At 48.9% G+C, this 13,862-nt stretch overlaps 2 protein-coding genes across 4 annotated transcripts; both read right to left on the reverse strand.

Annotated features, from left to right (window-relative positions):
* Positions 1-245: 245 nt before the first annotated feature.
* On the reverse strand, positions 246-8,957 carry LOC123427124 (ubiquitin-like-conjugating enzyme ATG10). Of its 3 annotated transcripts, none has more exons than XM_045111083.1 (6): positions 8,362-8,957; positions 8,185-8,238; positions 8,027-8,083; positions 913-1,012; positions 733-830; positions 246-606 (listed from the first exon to the last, which is right to left on the reverse strand). In XM_045111083.1, the coding sequence occupies exons 1-6, from the start codon at positions 8,515-8,517 to the stop codon at positions 421-423; spliced, it is 651 nt and encodes a 216-aa protein (XP_044967018.1). In that variant the 5' UTR covers positions 8,518-8,957; the 3' UTR covers positions 246-420. The 3 variants fall into 3 exon arrangements, with proteins under 3 accessions (XP_044967018.1, XP_044967020.1, XP_044967019.1); XM_045111084.1 differs by having other exon boundaries at positions 495-646; XM_045111085.1 differs by lacking the exons at positions 8,027-8,083; positions 8,185-8,238; positions 8,362-8,957 and having other exon boundaries at positions 909-993.
* A 1,282-nt stretch (positions 8,958-10,239) lies between these two features.
* Positions 10,240-13,840, reverse strand: LOC123427126 (6,7-dimethyl-8-ribityllumazine synthase, chloroplastic-like). Its single transcript, XM_045111086.1, has 8 exons — positions 13,621-13,840; positions 13,417-13,541; positions 13,029-13,124; positions 12,229-12,324; positions 11,635-11,713; positions 11,174-11,220; positions 10,644-10,703; positions 10,240-10,561 (listed from the first exon to the last, which is right to left on the reverse strand). Exons 1-8 carry the CDS (start codon positions 13,739-13,741, stop codon positions 10,523-10,525), a joined length of 663 nt encoding a protein of 220 aa, XP_044967021.1. The 5' UTR covers positions 13,742-13,840; the 3' UTR covers positions 10,240-10,522.
* Positions 13,841-13,862: the final 22 nt, after the last annotated feature.

Genomic DNA, 13,862 nt, shown 5'->3' on the forward strand with positions numbered 1-13,862 from the left:
CCGTTCCTGCAACCCAAAGGGCTCCAAAAAAATTTCTATGAAAATCCTATCCTATAGAATTCCGACAGAATTCCTACAGACCAAAAGAGGCCTCAGTTTGCATTATTCTTTCAGGCAGGTACCTTCAAAAAAATCTGGGAAACGAAAAGGTGTAAGAATAATAATCAATCGCATGCCCGAGGATAAAACTAACTGTTAAAGCTTCAACTATGCCGTGGTTTGTGCAACCGTGCCATTCGTACAGATAAAATAAAAGTAGTTATTGCATTGCAAAATGGTCAAGTTATCGAGAGAAATGTTTGAACATATACAAAGCAATATAAGAAGAGGTGAACACTTCCCATTTCACTGACCATCATTGCTGACGGGAACATCCACATGACAATGGTACGTACTACTACATACTGAAAGAGGGTGGACCTATGAATTGCAATAAAGCTTAAGCGGGATCTTCAATCCTACTGCCTGACCAACCACAGATAACCATGCTGACAAGTATTGCAGAGATCGATCCTTGTCTCCCAGTTTATGAAGAAGCAACTTCATCCAGTCACTGGTTCCACATGGATGCAAGGTGAACCATGGCCTACTTAGGTGGGGATGCTCCTGCAGGAGGGCAAGAGACGCTCAACCATTTTTGGTGAGTCTAAGGTTTCAACAAATAAGTGAACAAGAAAGCATGTATGTGTTTTACATATCATTATCAAAAATTCAATTACAAACCGTCCATACCTCTCGAGTAATAAATGTCCACTTTGATTCGTTTAACAACTGAAGTGAATGAGAAGGAAGATCCTTTTTTATCTCATCTAAAGTTAGCAGCTGCCCACCTAAGGACAAGTTGCAGATGTTGGCTATCAAAAAGGAGAGCAGAAGAAGTAAATCTACAGCAATGTTACAGGATGTGCATACCAGACTGAAGACCTTGAAAGTATAGCACCGGAACCTTGTAAGAAAAGCTGTAGACAATATGGAAATCATAAAGGTGAACATTATCCCTGGAGCTCTGAACCTGCAAAGAGATAGAAATCATGGCTGGCGAATATTTAAATTAGGAGCTGAAGAATCTTAGTTCTATGGCTTAAAAGTCAATCACAAAAGAAGGATCGCAGTTATCGCAGTCCTTATTGAAAAAACTGAGAACTAGTACTCAGAACTAGTACTGGTAGCCAGTGTATGATGTGAGGCCAAGGTGATCCTTTCTATTCCATGCTTTACCACCCCAAAATCAGAGGCACAAAGAACCAAATTTGGAACTCAGCGTCGCGCATCACTATCGGTTGCTCCAAGATATTTATTGTTGAGATCGAACGCGAGCGAGAGAGAGCGAGGTTTTGTGCTGCGTGAACTTGCAGCTTTTCTCTCCGGCCTTCTTGCCGTTTTATTTCATGCGAAAGCAAACGCTGATCATGCGATCTCCCACGACCGATTCCGACGTGCCATCCCATGTCCACGATCCGTGAGTCTCGGTCGGTGCGCACGCCATGGTGGCCCTGGCCTAAACTTTAGGGAAAGCAAAACAGACATCTAACTAACTGTCTAACTGAAGAAAGAAAAACGCGGACAGCCTATTGCTGTCGAAACTGACGACGGTGTCTGATGGGTTAAACCTGACAGTCTCCCCCTTTAACTTGTCACACGCCGTTGGTGTTGAGGATGCCGATCTTGGCGCGCAGCTCCTGGAAGCGCACACGCCCAAGTGATTTTGTGAGGATGTCAGCCAGCTGCTCACCGGAGTTGACATGGTCGACCTTCACCTTTCCTGCTTCAACCTTGTCTCTGAGGAAGTGATATCGAATCTCTATGTGTTTGCTTCTGTCATGGAACACCGGGTTTTTGCTGAGCTGAATCGCAGACTTGTTATCTATCAGAATTGCAGGCGGCTTGATCTCGGCGCCCGTCGCTTCTGCTAGCAGCCGAGAGAGCCAGGGCCCCTGGCAGGTAGTGGATGCGCCAGCGACGTACTCCGCCTCACATGATGACAGCGCGACCACCTTCTGCTTGGTGGACTGCCAGCTGATCGGGCTCTTGTCGAGGAAGAAGAGCGAGCCGGTGGTGCTCTTGCGGTCGTCGACGTCGCCGCCAAGGTCGGAGTCGCTGTAGCCGATGAGGGAGGGGTCTCTGCTCCCCCTAAGATACACACATCCGAAAGTTAGAGTGCCCGCGATGTACCTCAGTAAGTGCTTGGCCGCCGTCAGATGCTCGACGGTGGGTTTCTCCATGAAACGGCTGAGATAGGAGACCGCATATGCAATGTCGGGCCTGGTCTGCACCAGGTACCGCAGGCTGCCAATCAGGCTGCGGTAGTATGAGGCGTCGGTAGCCGGCGCCGTGCTATCCTTGCTGAGCTTCAACTTCGCTTCCATGGGTACCGCGCTGGTTTTGCACTCCGCCATGGACGCCTTCTCGAGCAGTTTCTGTGCATAGCCCGCCTGGCACAGCGTGATGCCGCGCCCTGTATGACGCACCTCTATGCCAAGGTAGTAGGTGAGCCGCCCGAGGTCGCTCATCTGGAACAGTTTCTTCATCTCCTCCTTGAAGTTGCTCAGCTCCCGTGGCTGCGCGCCGGCGATGATGAGATCGTCGACGTACACGCCAACAGCCAGGAGCGTGTCGCCGCTCCCGCGCAGGTAGACGCCATGCTCAGAGTCACTCCGCTGGAATCCGAACGACAGCAGGCTGCTGTCCAGCTTCGCATTCCAGGCACTAGGTGCCTGCCGTAGACCATACAGTGCCTTGGCGAGCTTGAAGACCTTGTGCTCCTGTCCAGCCAGCTCGAACCCCGGTGGTTCCGCGACGAAGACCTCCTCCGCCAAGTCCCCGTTGAGGAAGGCCGATTTGACGTCCATGTGATGGACCTCCCATCCATGGTGGGCGGCGAGCGCGGTGAGGAGACGCACGGAGTCGAAACGGGCCACCGGCGCAAAGACTTCCTCGAAGTCGATGCCGGCGCGCTGCACGTAGCCCTTGGCTACCAGGCGCGCTTTGTACTTGATGATGGCGCCGGATGGGTCCTTCTTCAGCTTGAAGACCAATTTTAGGCCGATCGGACGCTGTCCAGTTGGTGGTTCCACCAGCTTCCAGGTGTCGTTGGCGTCTGTAAGTGCATCTAGTGCCCCTTAGTGATTTTGGTGGTTTGAAGACTTATAGGTTAAGTATCTAATGTGTTTATGAGTGTACACGGGATCTATAAGTCACTGAGGAGTTTGAGATATTTGATGAATATCGACCCCTAAAAATGTATATCTTCGGTTGAAGAAATTGGTCTGAAGCTGAAGAATTGAATCGCGAAGAATCTGCGATGAAATTGATATTCCTCATGACGATACTGAAATTGAGGAATTCGGTATGTCCTGAAGAAAATCATTTTGAGGACTTTGAAGCATGAAGATTTACTATTTCTGTTTTATTTTCTTCACACTTGAGTAATATGAACACCGTACTGTTAAAGGGGGTCGAAGTTACACTTTGGAATGAATTTCCTCATGATGCTCAACCCAAGCCTAATCCTACCAAAAGCCTCAAGTAAGGAATACGAGTGACATGAGGACTCTCACAGTTGAGGGTTCCGACCGTTTCGATAGCCACGCCAAGTCATTGGTCTTATCCACGCCAACGGTCATATTATTTAAGGGCATTAGTGTCAAATCATGTCGGGATGCTCCCAGGCTATAAATAGCCGCCTCCCACAACCATTAGCTGGTTGGCTGCTCCGTTAGGAACTAACACTTGTCATAAGAGCAACCCAAATTCCTCGGAGTCTTCGAGAGTAATTCATCAGTGAAGAAATACCCCCATACACCGAAACCACAAACCAAACCTAGTGATTGAGCATCACTGAAGAAGTTGTTCCTGTGTGGGACTGAAGCCTTTTACCTTTGAGGACTGTGCATCCTCCAGACGGTTAGGCGTCATGGTCTAGAGCTTTCCAGCAGTCAATTGTGGATCGCCGGGTGACCAAGTTTGTGAGGGTTTGGAAGTCTGCCCTGAAGACTTACCACGAGTATTGGGCGAGGACTGTGTGTTTTTAACCCAAGGAGAACACGGTAGGGACTGTGTGTCCTTTCGTTTCAATACCAAGCCGCTCCTAACCAGATGTACGACTGTCACAGTAGTTGGAACTGGGTCATCAACTACTGTCTTCGCTGAGAAACGGGTTCTAATTCCTCAACTCCTTACTTTCCTCAGATTATGTGTTGATGACTTTTACTGTTACTGTTTGAAGAATTTGCCGAACACTTTCTCTGAAATTCCTCAACCCCAAATTCTTCACGCTAGTTAATCCTCATCTATTTTCTGCGTGCCTGCTCACTGTGCAATCTGTTTTCACATTCCTCACACTGAAAAACTGCTGTTGTGAAACTTTACACTTCTGATCCTTTACTGTTTCCGCTGTAAGTTAGTCATCAGTGAGGAATTTCCTCAAAAGGAATTTCCTCAGTGATGAAATTCTAAAAATCTCCTATTCACCCCCCCTCTAGTCGATATAATGCACTTTCAGCGTCGATCGCTGCGAGCTCCTCTCGCATCGCCCGCAACCAACACTGTTGTGATGCAGCTTCTGGGTACGAGGCTGGCTCCTCCCCTACGACAAGACAGATCAGATCTGCAGTCTCATCGTCGTCCACGACGTCGACGAGATGCACATAGTCCTCGTCGTACTTGGTGCTGGGTTGGAGGATGTCGTCCTTGCTCCGGGTGAGCATCGGATGCCCACCCTGATCTTTGCCCTGGTCGCCTCCTTCTGGATCAGCCTCGGAGTGCGCCTCGCTTTGCGGCGCCACGTCCCCGTTCGCGGCCGAGTCCCCGCCTGCCGGGCTTGGCAGGACTGCCCCCCCCCCCCCCGCGCAGGTGTACTAGCAGCCGGTGACACCGCTGCTCCCCCGTCCTCTGGGCGCTCTGGCCTAGTGACGGAGACGATATAGCTCACCGTGAACGGCTCTGGTGTCGGTGTGGAGCTGTCCCACTTCCAGCATGCGCCTTCATCGAAGACCACATCGCGAGAGACATGAACCCGCCCAGTCCCAGGGTTGAAGACACGGTAGCCCTTGGTTCCTTCCTCATAGCCAATGAAGACCATGGGCGTGCTCCGATCATCAAGCTTCTTAAGCATGGGCCTGGCATTCTTGACATGTGCAACGCATCCAAACACACGAACATGTTGAATACTAGGCATTTCACCGTGCCATACCTCATACGGCGTCTTCCCTTCGACGTTGCGTGTAGGGGATCGGTTTAGGAGGTAGACGGCAGTGGTGACTGCCTCCCCCCAGAACTTGGCCGCCATCCCCTTTGCCTTGAGCATGTTGCGCGCCATGGAGACTACTATCTGGTTCCGCCTCTCCACCACCCCGTTCTGCTGGGGTGTGTACGACATCGTTAGCTGCCGCTTGACGCCCTCTTCTGCGCAGTATTCCATGAACACCGCCGATGTGAACTCGCCGCCTCGATCTGTCCGAAGCGCGCGCAGAGGCCGCCCCGCCTCCACTTCGAAAGTCGCCCTGAAGCGCCTGATCGCGGCTTGGGCCTGGTCCTTGGAGGCCAGGAGGACCAGCCACATATACCTGCTCCGATCATCCACTAGGAGCAGGAAGTACCTCTTCCCTCCAGGCGTAGGTGGCGAGATCGCGCCGCACAGGTCACCATGCACGAGGTCAAGCAGGTTGTCGGTGCGCCACTTGCCTGTTGTGGGAACGATGCCCGCCGCTGCTTGCCGGCGAGGCAGGCATCGCACAGTTCGTCGACGTGGTCGATCTTCGGGAGCCCGCGCACCATCTCCTCTCGCGCCAGCTTCTGTAGCGCCTAGAAGTTCAGGTGTCCCATGCGTGCGTGCTAGCGCCAGGAGACGTCGTCATAGCACACAGCCATGCATTGTGGCTGCCCTGGCTTGACGCGAAGTACGTAGAGGCGATTGCCATTGCGCTGGACCTTGGCGAGGAGTTGGCGATGAGTGTCCAGCACGCGCAGCTCCCCGTTCTCAATGGTGACCCGACAGCCGATCTCATCCAGCTGCCCGAGGCTCACTATGTTCGAGCGCAGGCGGGGTATGAAATACACCCTGGTGAGCGCGCGTTGGCGCCCGTCTTGGCATGTGAACAACACCGTGCCACGGCCACAGATGTCCACCATAGACCCATCGCCAAAACGCACGGTTCCTCCGACGCCGGTGTCCAGCTCGCCGAAGAGTGACCGATCCCCGGTCATGTGATTGCTTGCGCCGGTGTCGAGGAACCACGCCGAGCCGTGACGCTCGCCGTCACGCCCGGGCAGCACGCCGGCGCGTTCTTCGTTGAGCATGACGATCTCCGAAGGTGGAGTAGGAGGTGTCGGCTCCTCTGTGGCCTCCATCAGGGCACATACCGAGGTCAGGAGAAGTGCAGGGTCGGCGTCATCGTCGCCGGCAGGCTGTACCAGATGCGCCTGTTCGTGCTTCCTGGTGTTGCAGTCCCGGGCCCAGTGGCCCATCTTCTTGCAGTATCTGCATTGGTCCGTGGGGCGAGGTCCGCTGCGCGAGCCACCACCACGGCCGCGTCCTCCACCACCGCGCCCCCTGGAGTTGGATCCAGGGGCACCGTTGCCGCCGCCACCGTTGTCGTCGTTGCCACGGTTGTCACCGTTGCCACGCTACCGGTTCTTCACCGTTGCCACGCTACCGGTTCTTCCGGCGCGCATCCCACTCCGCCTCCGTCATCAGGAGGGTCCCGGAGCTGGAGCCACCGCCGTCGTCGAGGCCGTAGCGCTCCTCCACAGAGCGGAGCCGCCCCGTCAGCTCCTCGATCGTGAGAGTGCTCACGTCGAGCAGCGCCTCGATGGTTATTGCCACCTGGGAATAGCGCCGTGGAACAACACGAAGGAACTTGGTGACTACCTTTGCATCTTCGATGTCGTCTCCGACGGTGCGCATGTTGTTGACGAGGGACGTGATCCGCATCCCGAAGGCGTCGACGGATTCCCCGTCCTTGAAGGAGATGGACTTGAACTCGCTGCGAAGACGTTGTGCCGTCGCCTGGCGCGCCCTCTCGACGCCCATCCTCAACACCTTCACCGCCTCCCATGCCTCCTTTGCAGAAGACTTGACGGCAAGGATGCCGTGCATGTCCGCAGGCACTGCTCGCAAGATCGCCGCCATGGCCGCGCTGTCCTCGCACTCGACGTCGCACCCCAGCTCTATTGCATCCCAAAGGCCCTGGGCCTTCAGGTTAACCTTCATGACGAGTGCCCACTCGATGTAGTTGGTCGAGGTGAGCTCGGGGTAGACGAACGAGCCGCCGCCGTGTTCCCGCACGACGCGCTCCTGAACCACCACTGCGCGGCCGCTGCGCCTGGTCCTACTCCTTCCCCGTCGCAGCAATGGAGGAGTCAGGGACCTGGCCGGCGAGCGGGCGCTGCCGCGCTCATCGGCAGACATGGTCGCTGGATCGAGTGATCGGGCTCTGATGCCACTTGTTGAGATCGAACGCGACCGAGAGAGAGCGAGGTTTTGTGCTGCGTGAACTTGTAGCTTTTCTATCCGGCCTTCTTGCCGTTTTATTTCATGCGAAAGCAAACGCTGATCACGCGATCTCCCACGACTGATTCCGACGTGCCATCCCACGTCCACGATCCATGAGTCTCGGTCGTGCAGCTCCTAGCTACTCGCCACGGTGCGCACACCATGGTGGCCCTGGCCTAAACTTTAGGGAAAGCAAAACAGACATCTAACTAACTGTCTAACTGAAGAAAGAAAAACGCGGACAGCCTATTGCTGTCGAAACTGACGACGGTGTCTGACGGGTTTAACCTGACATTTATATTTCTCTTTCATGTGCATAATAGATTTGCGATACGATTCACTGAGTCTCTCGGGTATGATCAATTCAAATTGTAGACATACACAGCTATTTGGTGAAACTGTTATTTTATTTTTATATATATAGGATATAAATAATCTGAACACATGAAACGGCTGGGGTGCAGAGCAATGTAATACAGCAACATGCTGGTAACAGAAACATATAACGTTGGAATAGGAATAGCCAAAACTTACCCAGGTATCATGCTCTACAACATCATCAGGGACAGGGTCGTCATCGCTCTCCTCACTCTGTTCCAGAAGGAAACAACATTCAGTAATAAATCACTAATGCGCAACTTCATATTACTCCTATCAGATCAGATAACCAAAGAAAGAAACAGCCCACCCACCTGGCTTCCTGCGCCAATGCGGTACACTCCTTCCAGGGCTACAAACCCCTCCGTCTGCAGAAAACAAGCCAATTCATGGGTTATCGCAAAATTCGGAGTCTTGAATCCAGGTGACAGAGAAAATAACAACAGAAATGACAACAGAGATGAGGAGGTCAGGTCGATTGAGCGTATGACCTCAGATGGCACCCCCATCTTGCGGCAAGGCCTCCACTCCCAGTCGGGAAGGGCGTTGTCGACATCGATCCCGCTCCACTTGGTGACCAACGCCTTCGCCGAGGCGTTGAACTCGTCGAGAGACAGAGTCCCGTCGCACACCGAGGAGCCCCCCATTGCGAAGACGAGCGCGGTAAGCAACGACCAACAAGGCGGGCAGGGATCCCCCTGGCTCTATTTGGAGACGGGGGTGCGGCGGGTGAGGTGTCGGGATGGAGGAGGCGTGTTGAGTCCAGCGGCCGAACCAATCGATCGATCGGGATTCCGTCGCCGATCCGGAGTCCCGCGGGCTGCGGCGTTGTGCTCGGGGTCCTTCTCGAATTGGACCGGTGGTGGGCTGGTGGTGGTCTGCGCGGCGGGCGGGGACAGCGAGCGCGGGATAGGAGACGCGCGCAGTTGGGGAGGCGGCGGCGTCGCCGAGGTGGGAGGTGCGTCAGCGTCGGCTCGTCGGCGACGTGGCTCCGACTCCGGCGGAAGAGTAAAGATGTGTGCTGCTGCACATTTCTAAAAGAAACCCTGATAAACTGGATACCCGGCGCAGGGAGCCCCCGAGGAGGCGGTTTCTTTTTCCAGAAACATAGCTGAGCTTTATTTGATCAAACAACTATGCAGCGGCGCTCCATGCTCGTGCTCCCATGCCGCGGCTCGCATACACACGTTAAAAAGATTCTTTTTAGTGTTTGAAATTTAAAAAAATTATCTTTAAAATCGTTAATTCAATTGATGATATGTTTTCACCGTTGGCTTTGTCACAACAAGATCTTTGAAACTAGATTTCATGTCGACATGTTTTGACAAACTTTTTTTTCTTCCGTAATTGTCACATTGTTCCACTCATTTGCTATATTATTAATCACTTACTTGCTCGATAAAAATAATTTAATTGTCATATTTTTTTAATGTCGTTTCGTGTAAAGATTGTCGATCTCACGTGGTCATACTTATTTTTTTGCTCGTACTTACCACATTTGTTGCACTTATTTGTCATAATATTAGTAAGTAATGCTAACTTGTCCGATAAAAAATAACTTAATCACCATATTTTTTGAAAATTACGTATAAATATGACATCTCGACATAATCGAACGGGCAAGCACAAACAACTTTTTTGAAACGATAACATCCAAAAAATATGACAACTCTAACATATTTAAACCGACAACCACAAAAGATCTTTTTGTTTTTGGTAATTGTTAGTAAATATGACAAGTCGGCGTAGTTAAACTAGCAAGCACACAAAATATTTTTTTAACAAAATTATATGTAAATATGACAAGTTGACATATTTAAAATGACGAACCAAACCTATGACATACGTTTATACCATGTATAATAAAAATTGCTACAAGGCAACAATCATTTATCAAACATGGTCGTCGGGTTTAAACAAGCGTAGTTACAAAAAATCTATACACACGGTTGCCAAGTTAACAATTAAGTTAATTAAATGTGGCTATTAAGTGTCTCATAATCTAACAACTAAATAATAATAATCTGGCAACTATCGACAAAAAAAAAGTTGTCGAAGCATGTTAACATGAGATCTAGTTTTGAATATTTCGTTGCAAGAAAGCTAACGGCGAAAACGGATCATCAATTGGATTTATAGTTTAAAAGATAAAACTTTTGAAAATTCAACATTAAAAAAATATTTGCTGATATCATTCTGATGTTAGTTTGCATGCATAGAGATTGTCTTTCCCGCACCGCCGCATGCGAACACAGCCGTGCACACACTGCTGATTAGAATTTTCCAACAATGTTTATACAGGGATAACAGATGTATCAAAGGGAACTCCAGGCCGCACATGGCGTCCCAATGTCGGAGAAATAGCATACTTAGCGATGCAACGGCGAAAAAGTTTATTCGTGCATCTAGAAAAAGATTTATTCTGTGTCAAAAAAAAGTTTATTCATGCTCTAGGCTTGCAAGTTTCTTGCGGGCAAAGGTGGACCGGCAACCGGGCTACTTACATACAGACCAAAATAACATTGAAACGACAGATCGGAGACTAGCCTGCAGTAATACAAAGAAATTTGAAACAACTGTGGAAAAAGAAAACTCCGATTGCCACGGACAGGGGAGAAAGTCTTGCTGGCTCGACAATAGCATTTGGTGCCATCAGGCTAAGTGATGCCGAAACAGCGAGGCCATCTCAATCTACAAGAGATGGGAGTTCGTCAGGGTGGACCGTGAAAATATACACTTGATTGATTCACTTCCCAAGCAAAAAAGTACTTACGGCAGTTATAGCGGTTTCGGCACCCTTGTTTCCAGCCTTCCCACCAGCGCGATTTAGCGCCTGCAGCAAGGATGTGTGTGATTTAGCATTTGTTTTCGCACAAGGGAAGATAAGATTGGTCACGCAAGGATCAAAAACACGCATAAGCAAAACGATCACATTATGCACACGCAATTGCACCATAAAGCATGTGGGGGGACTTCACACTTCTTCATCATTACTACATGCATGCTGGAACCAAGTTGAGATTGCTTTACAGGACGCATATCAACAGGATTGCTTCGCTTATCAGCATGTGAAAGTGGAGGGAGGCGTCTTCAATTTGAGTTGACATATGGCTTAGGAACATGAACAATAACATCCAAGCTACCTCCTCCAAAAAATGCTATTCTTCTGATGGTACTTTCATTTATGGCACAGAAAAAACTAGATAACTTAAGTAAATTGGTGAAACAGTTACCAGACAGGATACAGAATTATGATTTTGTGGAAAATTTCAAAAGAATGTATGTTACTGAATCATGGATTACCTGGTCCATGTCATCACAGGTCAGAACACCAAATACGCAGGGAATACCTGTGGTAACATTAGAAAAGCAATCAGCCAGATTCTGAATTTTAAGTAGCTGCAAATGTAATCATCAGATAGAGAAAACAACAGAAGGTTCGGATGTCACACTTCGAACCCAATAATCTTTACTCACACTAGTCATTGGGTACATAACTCTCTAAGTTATACAAGACATATATGGATATCTGTCGCTGTTTAGCTTTGTATGTTCATTGAGCATCAATAATTGTCAAAAAGTTTCCCGTCTAGTTTATGCCTATTAACAGCTGGAAAATTAAATGTAAACCCATGTCCATATGCACCCATAGTGGCCTTACTAATAAGAAATACAACAATTGGAACATAAATTGACTCAGAGAATAAGTTCTCTACAACCCAACTGGCTTGATAAAAGGAGACTAAGAGATAAAAGCAACATACCGGCAGACAATCCAGCATTGAGTACACCTGAAGCAGCAGAGTTTGCAACAGCATCATAGTGAGTTGTGTCACCTCTAATCTGCAAATCAATTCCAAAAAAGAACTTCAAAATCAAATAGCATCAACACGATAACTATGGGTTTGCAAAGGATAGGTTTTAGCTAGTATTACTATGACAACAACACGATCAGCACGATTAATGGAGAGAAATACTTATCAAGCTTGGCATAAGCTAGCCTTACGCTGCTTAAAAGACAGACAAGTTGCAGAATCATGGTTAAGAGATGTTCAAAGATAATAAGATATATGTGAAAGTCCGTATTCCCACAAGTTGCAGAATCGTGGTTAAGATATGTTAAAAGACACTAAGATATATGTGAAAGCCTCCTAAAGACACTTATACATGTAAATAGAACCTGTCAGCAGCATATAGCTTATCCAGATTTTTATTGTGATTTTCTGATTTCTAAATTACAGATAATGTGATAGCCTCTACCTCATACATAGCGAAAGAAGAAGAAAAGGGCATAAAAGTATGCTGGTGTCTTCAACTTTTGAGATCTAATATCTGACAAAGATACAAAGAAGACTTACCACAGCCCCAATGCACAAAATTGCATCATACTTTCCAGACTTCCCAAGCTTCTGTGCTGCAACAGGAATTTCAAAGCTGCCAGGAACACTAACAACCTAAAAAAGAAGTTGAAAATTAGAGTGATGCATGGAAAACTGGTTGCATAACTTATTTAGGAGTAAGGTTGTTTTTTAATCAGTGTGCACATGAAGCATCGTGCACTATGTATATTGGTGAGATTTATATATGAGATTTATAAGACTTTACATGGAAAACAGCCCATTTAAAGATATATCATGTCAAAGATTCTGTTAGAGTGATAAATTCGTTATATTAGTGTCCCTACACCATTATACAACCACCATGTAAAACGTTCATCAAGGAAGACCAAAGTATTTCACAAGCACGTATACATAAATTTTATATGTTGTCGAAAGAACAGGAATAACATAGTAACCCCTTGAAGTGGTTAAGTCATCCAACAAGAGTGGGTGCATGCTGAATTGGTGATTCATGGGCAATAGTTCATGAAACAAGTGTTTTGGCCCCAACAGCAGTTAGGAAAGCAACGAAACAATATTAATCCAAAGGCACATTGTTTTCCTTTCTCTTCTTTTTTGCAAATTGACCATGAGTTCTGATATTTACATGGCAAGAAACTGCTGAGCAGCCGGGAGATGATTTTGTTTGGGCTAGGTTATAACATCACCTCTTTATGAACCGAAAAACATGATGGGTTGTTAACGAGGTTCAAGATATGTTTGCATTTCAACACGGGCCAAAATAACTTTGATTTAAACAAGTGAATAAAGATACGCACGGTGATATTTTCTGCTTTGACCGAGTATCGCTCGAATGCCTCTAGAGCCCCCTGCAGAAGCAAGTTGGTCACTATCTCATTGAACCGTGCCACAACCTGCAGGTTGATTCAAGAACCTGAGTTAGATAATGGAAAGGTAAATGGTGTTGAAAAACAGGGAAGTGGTGGTTCTCTTTGCCAAGTATTTCCCTCTATTAATCATGCTGGTAGTGTTGTTGTCTCCAGTGATTTTATTTCTATTTACAAGTTTTGTTCATGGCCAAGATTCTACTAGTTCGGTTCAAGCTTTATCTCCGGTGATTCTATTTCTAGTCATAACCACTGTCTCTTATTCAAGTAAAGTCACTCACTAGCCAAGAAGTGGCGACATAGAGGGACAGTGACTCACCACGCCGAACCTGAGCCCCTCGTTGTTGGTCAGCGACCCCATCAGCCGCTGGTGCCCTGCGGCGGCTGCGGCCACGACGGGGAGCCGAGAGGCCCGAGCATCCGCGACCAGCGCGGCCGGACGAGCTGCACGGATCGAATGGCAGGAATCAGAAGCAGCAGGCCACCGAAAGAGCGGCGGTCGAGATGGTGAGCAGGAACGTACCGGAGTTGGGCGACGGGAACGAGGCGGCGGCGGCTCTGGGCGCACGCAGAGGCGCGCTGGATAGCCGCGCGAAGGAGGAGGCCCCCGCGGGCGCGGACGATGTTGCCGGTGAAGCCGCCATATCCGCTTAGCCGCCGGTGGGTGTCGAGGAAGATCTGTCTGCTGCGGCTGCTCAAGTGCGGTCGTGGGGATGTCAAAGATGTGTTACCTTTTCACCTGTGCAGAGCTGCAGGTTCGGTGCG

The sequence above is a fragment of the Hordeum vulgare genome, chromosome 2H (genome assembly GCF_904849725.1).
Source record: "Hordeum vulgare subsp. vulgare chromosome 2H, MorexV3_pseudomolecules_assembly, whole genome shotgun sequence".
NCBI classification, from domain to species: Eukaryota; Viridiplantae; Streptophyta; class Magnoliopsida; order Poales; family Poaceae; genus Hordeum; species Hordeum vulgare.